Raw genomic sequence first — 7,494 nt, forward strand, 5'->3', positions numbered from 1 at the left:
AGTAGTGCAGGTTGGATGAGGGTGATTGTTTCTGTCTGAGTTTGTCCCTTGCTGTTTCCAGGTCTTTATTTAGTTTGTTTTTTAAGTCCATGATAGAATCATTCTCACTGAAGTTTGTGAGTAGCCACATACCCCAGAATTCATTCAGCGCAGACAAATATGAATCTGCTGGCTTGTTACTGCTTTTGTACACTTCATCTAGTGTATTAAGATACTGACTGAAGAGCTCTTCCTCCTTCTTAATCTTTGGGATGTCACACTCCAAGTAGCTAGCTAGTGTTTGTTCCACAGAGTCATTTCTGGCATCTTTAAGTGTCTTTATTCCCAAATCAGAGGTTTTTGTCAACACTTTCAAAGCCAAAGATTTAGATACTTCATTGCTGAGGCTTTTTTGATACAATCTAAATTGCACCACAAAAAGATGTCGATAAACTAGCATGTCATTAAATATATTTTCCAATAAAGATCGATGTTTGCCTATTAAAGCCAGCAATTGAAGTAACTTTGTCAGATGGCTGGGGCAGATAATGAGTTGAGCAGACCCAGGAGATCCTTGTCTAGCAGTACGGCCAAATGCCTGGGCCTCCACACGAGCATTCTTTGGCAGAAAGGTCTGCACAACGAACAAACCTCCATCTCTCTTTACCTGGTCAGAAACCTTAAGGTCTGTCCCACGACCTGCAAGATTTGTTGCTATAATGACTTCTCCTGCTTCAAGCTTCTTGGCAAAGATTGCAGTATTGTCCATGTTGTTGCTTATGTAAAGCTTCTTGTTCAGGACTTTATCTTCTAGCGCATGATGGACAACCTTTGCTCGTTTGATGGTCTCACAGATGACCAACACAGCTCTTTGAGCCCTATATGGAGTAAGGTTGGTTTTTGCAGTGACAACATTGCAGATTTTCTCAATCCAGTCTTTTTCATCACCTACAATCACTCCTTCAACCTCAAACAGCTTTCTGCGTTTGAATGAAGGTATCCGACAGGTCTTGATACCTTCATAGATTTTCTGCAACGTCTCATTCTCTGTTTGTTGTCCAAGAGTCCCAGAGATTCCAAATATCTGATTTCCATACTTTTGAAGCAAGCCAACATTGGACATATAGTTTGTGATGGCTGTCATGTCACTCAGCTTGCATTCATGTTTCATTTCAAGAAACTGCTGTAGCCCATCTGTCCATTTCATGTTGTTTTCAACAACACCTGTGCAGCTGTAGTCAACAGGCACTATCCCATGTTCCTCCATGATATATTCATGATCCATTCTCATGGTTTGTGCGTATAATGCATTTTCAATCCAAACCTTTAATTTTAATTTGACCAGATCTGAAAGGAAGCCCGGCACATAGCAGCTAAATGTATCTTGGCTCAGTTGGCATGGTGTGAAATGCAGAGCATGTTCTATTTCTGCTTGCACAGCTCTCTGTATACTGTTTTCATCAGAATACATGTACTGACAGAAGCCTCCATTAATTAAAAGCAGTGGCACTCTCTGCCTTTCAGCCGTTTCTTTTTGTGGTCCCTTGTTCAGTTCCTCTATTGCTCCATCATTGTTTATGCAGTGCAGAGCAAACTGGCAAGAGGGGAATCTCCTCTCTACTGCCTCAAAGAACTTTGCCAGCTGGTTAGCAGTAACACTTGCAGTTTTTTCAGTTAAAAGGCTCGGGTTCCTTTTAAGGTCATTAACTGAACCTTTTGCCAGTATACCTGTGTCTTCGGCCATTTGAAGGATGCTGAACTCATCGACATCTTTGCCCTTTATGTTTTCGAGGACAACATGAGGGAAGGGGTATGTTTGCCCCACAGTTGTCTTTGTGCCTATCTTTGTGTACTTATTAACAGTGGACCATATGAGTGCCAAGAGTGGATTGAGATGTTGCAAAGCAGGCATATCACTACTTAAATAGACCACATGATGACCCTTATCTAGCATCAAAGAATCCACTTCATCCACAATTGCACACTGGAATGTTCTTTGCCCAAATATGTTCATCCTATGAAAGTGGTGCCGGAGCCAGTCTCCAGCAAACTCTTCCACAGTACCATAAACAACTTGACACTTATAGCATTCTTTTGAGTCTTTGTCTTGTTTGTTGATGTTGCAGCTGACACTGATTTTCAAAATGTTATAAAAGTTTCGCCATTCATCCAAATCTCTTTGTGCAAGAACTGATGAGCTGGACATGATGTCTACCTTTTCTCCTCTCATAGCTCGAAAAGCTGCAAACATTGCCACGATACATGACTTCCCCTCTCCAGTACCAACCTGAATTAGCTGCCCTGTTTTGGAAAGAGCCATAATACACCAGCTCACCATCTGTGTCAGTCGTGGTCTGAAGTGAGTTTCTTCCGCTGCCTGACAGATCCTTAGCAAGTCTTTTTTCAAGCCACTCTGCTGTGATCCATGCTTGTGTGAAGAAAGATCTTTAATGACTGATGATACAATGTCTTTCACGTCATCTAAAAGCGTTTCATCAATTTGGTTTAACTTCTGATGGCGGATTTCCTCAAGAATTTCATCCAGTTGCTTTTCTGTGTCATCGGCTAAATATTTCTTGAGGTCTTCATCTGTTACAGTCCTGTCTCGGACCAACTCAATAAGTGTCTTTCCTTGTTGACGTCTCCAACTGGGAGTGATGTAATTAATCTCTATACAGTGCAACATGTTTAACATCCATGAGAGGAGATGTGATCTGTCAGTTGTTGTTGACTCAAATCGCTTTAGAAGAACATCGAACAAGTCAGCGGCATCCACCGGGCTCCATTTGATATTTGTAACCAGTCCTTGCAGCTTGTTGAGAAGAAGCTCTTCATTATTTTTGGCGGTCAAGTAACTGTGAGCAATGAGTGTAGTTTTGAGTCTGTTAAGCAATTCTTCAACTTCCTCCATTTTGTGGGAAAACTGTCAAACATTATGGAAAACAGAAATGGAAAGAATTAGAATTTTGAGATTCTTTCTTTAAGTTTCAGTAGGAAACTTTTATATATATATAAGTCATAAAAAAAAATATATATATATATATATATATATATATATATATATATATATATATATATATATATATATATATATATATATATATATATATATATATATATATATGTGTTTATATATATATAATAAAAACGGAAGCGGAAACTCTCACTATAAAAACATCATGTGTGTTCCTAATGGTAATTTAAAGATTCCACCATCTTAAAGATGAGAGCTGAGGATCTTATGCAGTGTCACTGCTTGTAAACTGCAGTCCAACTGTAAAACTAAGCATCACTGATCAAATATAAATCAAGATTCTATTACTGCATTGCTTATCTCTCGCATTGCGATGTTTCTGAAAACATTTGAGGTGAGAAATAGGCAATGCATTATATATATGTACACCAGCACAGAGACATAATGCTAATCCTATCCTGCACACAGTGGGCAGAACCTCTTCCTCTCTCATCTCTATCACCTTCTCTCTTTCTTTTTTTCTCAGTCTCCTCCTCTTGTCCTGTATCTCTTCCCTGAGCTGAGTGTTTTCATTTTTATCTGTCTCAATAAAGAAAGTAAACAGAAGAGGTCATTATGTTCACTTGAGTTTCTGTGCGGGAAATTTGCCGGCCGGACGACACCATTTTGTAAACACAGCCATACTTAGAAATACAGAGAGAATTGTGTGGAGCTGATAGTCTTAATTAGCTTTGTAGCATCTCACTTGGCAACGGCCTGAATGTAACGGATGTTCATTAATATCAAAAAGTTACGCACTAAAGCTTTAATTATTACACATTTTACTAATTTATATGATAAAGGTTACGTTCACAATTTATATTTAGCAGTTTTGTTTTTATGGCAGCATATTGCTGCTACGTCACAAAAAGAAAAACGGATCAGTATCACGTTATGACATGTTTTTCACATTTTAACAAGATACTTTCACATTATTATGTAATTATTACATAAAAACGTATCACTTTGTAACGACAAATATTTTATAACAATAAGTAATCACATTATGAAATGTTTCATGTTCTAACGAGATAGTGTATTGTTATAACAAGAAAAGTTTTTTATGTTACAACATATAATAATTAGAAACACATTCATACAATTTTCAATTCTAATGCTGTAGCAAGTAAAGTTTAAAACAGGTTAGTTTCATTGTATTGTCATTCTACGACAGGGTTGAACAACAAAATGCAGTTGTCGTCTACGTGTGCTACACAAGAAAGACAAAACAAAAACAGTAACTCATTCCTTATTTTTTGAATTTGCATCGGGAGAAATGTTCATCTTAATGTTAAAAATTTGACATCAGGGAAACATTGTCCATTAACTTTGATGACGTTTGGTTTGAGCACCATGGCTTCATTGATATAAACACAGAGTTTCACTTTCACCTGTATATAGTTTATTTTGATTGCAAGATCATCTTAGTGGAAGCTGGTAACACTTACATATAAATATCAATCAACCCTGTGTTTACCTTCTTCACTGAGACAGATGATAATTAAATCAGCTTTGGCAAGGGAATCGTGATACTGATTCATTTTTCTTTTTCTGGCATGGCAGCAATACACTTCTGTGGTTTCTATTCTCTAAGCTGAACAGTATTATTACTCTATCAAATATTCACAAATACGCAGCAAAACACCTACACACATTGTATTATGTAGCTCTTTTTGTTATTAATGCATGTATGTTATGTATTGTTTTAGTAATCTGATACTCACCTGTTAACAGGATGAGAAGTGATGTGTGTCTTTAAAACGCCGGAGATGATCTGAAGCCCGAGCATTTCTTTCTTTCTTTTAAATCTTTTGTTCTTGTTCTTTTTTCGGGCACCGCCCCAAGGGGATTTCTTGCCATACTTTTGATTTATTTGTTGGACTTACTGTAAACTAAGTTTCCCCCTTTTTACACAGCTCAATGAACTAGTAGCCTATGAGTGACAACCATAAATGAAAACACACTATTGAATTCCCCTAAATGCCCGAGCGGTTCCAACATGGTTTTTCTTTCACTTTCTTCACAATCGCACAACTTCTTGGAAGCATATTGTGTGCTCAGGTGACATTGACCTGTGACACCTAAAACATTCTGATGAAAATGTTATGACAACGGATCACCATACACTTGATATTTATTTCAATGTAAATGCTTTTAAATGAATTTTGGATCAGCCTTGTTTTACATGGGCTATAGCGTAGTATATAAGTCAACATTCCTCTATTATTTTAATTTAGGAGCTTTTCTTTATTCCTGTATTCAAATTAATAAAACAGTATGTATAAAATTGTTTCAGAAGTCTTTAACTAAGGTTAAAGTGTTCTTAGTTAAAGGTCCCTAGTGTTTTTTGAAAGTCATTAAACTTCCCAAAGCAAAAACTTAAAGAATTCAGAAAATCATATTGAGTTTGAGCTTTGAATTACATTGGTGCTAACTGTTTTAATCAGGTATTATATCATGTAACTGTAATAGAATATGTTACAATCAAAATGTCTACTTATCCTGAAACAAAAGCAGATTCTCATGATAGCCTTGTAATTTACAGTGTTTGATGAGCTTCTCCCATCTGCTGGACAAATAATGTCACAACACTGTCTATGTACTATAGTCAACAGCTGTGAAAAACATTTACAGTTTTTCTCAATTGCTAAAACACTAAAACCCATTGGCTGAACAAAGTTCTCAGTTGCCTGAACTCTTTTAGCTAATTGTGCATACCTTAAACCATTTCACATGGTAAAACACAATTTGCAGATCTCACTTAGACTTTTCGGCAAAACTCTAAACACATTCTCATTCTCAAACACATTCTGCACTCTAATGCACATGTCATCCATACTGGTAAACACAAGTGTCAACAATCAAATACAAATAGAGAACACATGTCATTTATTGAACACAACCACTCAAAATTGATTTCACTTGTTTCAAATGATGTGACACAACAAATATAAGCCAGTTCAGAGAGCAAACAGGTTGTTGAAGGTGGGAAGGAGAAAGTCTGAGAATGGATAGAAGAAACAATGTGAGAGGACGAGGACGAGTGCTTATGCGAGGTGTCAGGGCTGGATACGGAACACAAGAGGCTTCTTCCCCCGTTGCCTCTGGAAGGACAATATTGCTTGTGATGTCGACAAAGTGCTCTGGCCTGACCCAGCCCAAAGACGAGAAGAAGCACATTGATCACATGTTTACTCCTTTGATTTTTGTCCCTTTTAGTATTGTATACTGTAGTACAGTGCATTGTAGGCTGCATACTGTACAATGAACAAATTGTATGGCCGTGAACATTGTGCTTTCCAACAGTACTGACTGCTCAATAGATTTTGACTGGTTGCAGGTTCATATCAACAAAGAACAAGAATTACAGTATCACAGAGACAAAGGACAAGTTTGTGAGATGCAGGGTACATTACTGTAAAAATAGGGGTACAAGGAGGAGGAAGAACAAAAAAAAATTGCAAAGGGCAAAGCAGAGTAGTAATTTCTGATCAATTTTGAGCTACTATGATAGACCATGTTTTCGTTCATCAAAAGACAATGACGAAAAAATAGGAAATTTGTTTTAAGATTAAAAATATACTTCTCCCTGAGAACTTTATGTTTTGAACAATGTGTTTTCTATTTTTTTGGTGTATTGTTTACTGCTTGATAGTGTATATCATTTTGATCACTTTGTTTATGATTTGAGAGCACTGTTTGATTTTGAACACAGGTAAAACTGAGGCGAAAGTTCCATTTTGCAAGAGGAGTCCGAGGTTTTGTAAATAGTGCTTGAAGATGAGGTTTTGTGTTTAATGTTTTCAGAAAATGGAGCAATTTTCAGTAATTGTGTTTTAGCAATTCAGAAAAACTGTAAAGACAGTTTGCATGCTGCTCTTATTCAATGATATGTATATATATATATATATATATATATATATATATATATATATATGTACACAGTATGTATGATGCATAATAACGGGTTAGAACTAACTATAAAGCCAGGTTTCTGTGCAGTCACCATTTCTTAAAATTCAGTAGGCTACATTCTCTCACTGACTGTTCAGCTGCTGTACATGAGAGTATGTTTTGTAACAATATGATAATCTTTTTTTATTCAGGACCCAAGATTTGCCTACATCCCTACCAGTTATATCACAGCTTGGTTTTAAAATGATCTACATCAGATGCCCAAGGCCACACCTCTGGTGTAACAGGACAAACCTGATTTTGGGATCAAAACTTTTCAACGTTGTTGTTCCAGCCATTTTTACCCAAAGTGTTGTTTGCATGGGCTGATTCTAATCCCCACTTGAACAATCATTTAGTTTTAGCTAAATTTTAAGATGCAATCCCATTTTGGGATTTTTTTGTGTGCGTTTTCTGCAGGGTGTACTCAGACTTTCAGTAAAGGCCTATAAGGAAAACATAATTGTAGAGCTAAAGTGTGAGATGAAATTGCCAAATTGTTAGATGTGGCCCATTAAATGGATACATGATCTTATTGCTTCTCTCGT

The 7,494-nt window shown here is 36.7% G+C and overlaps 1 protein-coding gene and 1 long non-coding RNA gene across 2 annotated transcripts in view; one reads left to right on the plus strand and one right to left on the minus strand.

The window, feature by feature from the left end:
• Nucleotides 1-5,035, minus strand: part of LOC116053318 (protein translocase subunit SecA-like) — a 6,314-nt gene extending 1,279 nt beyond the window's left edge. The window contains exons 1-2 of the mRNA XM_031304371.2: nt 4,717-5,035; nt 1-2,902 (exon numbers count right to left, since the gene is read on the minus strand). The exon at nt 1-2,902 is cut by the window's left edge and continues 1,279 nt beyond it. Of these exons, the coding sequence (XP_031160231.1) occupies nt 1-2,890 (2,890 nt within the window). The 5' untranslated portion in view covers nt 2,891-2,902; nt 4,717-5,035. The remainder of the gene's footprint in view (nt 2,903-4,716) is intronic.
• Nucleotides 5,036-5,940: 905 nt separating this feature from the next.
• Nucleotides 5,941-6,590, plus strand: LOC118493639. Its single transcript, XR_004895594.1, has 2 exons — nt 5,941-5,977; nt 6,333-6,590. It is a non-coding gene; the product is annotated as an uncharacterized LOC118493639 (long non-coding RNA).
• The last annotated feature ends 904 nt before the right edge of the window (nt 6,591-7,494 follow it).

The sequence above is a fragment of the Sander lucioperca genome, chromosome 17, assembly GCF_008315115.2.
Source record: "Sander lucioperca isolate FBNREF2018 chromosome 17, SLUC_FBN_1.2, whole genome shotgun sequence".
Taxonomy (NCBI): Eukaryota; Metazoa; Chordata; class Actinopteri; order Perciformes; family Percidae; genus Sander; species Sander lucioperca.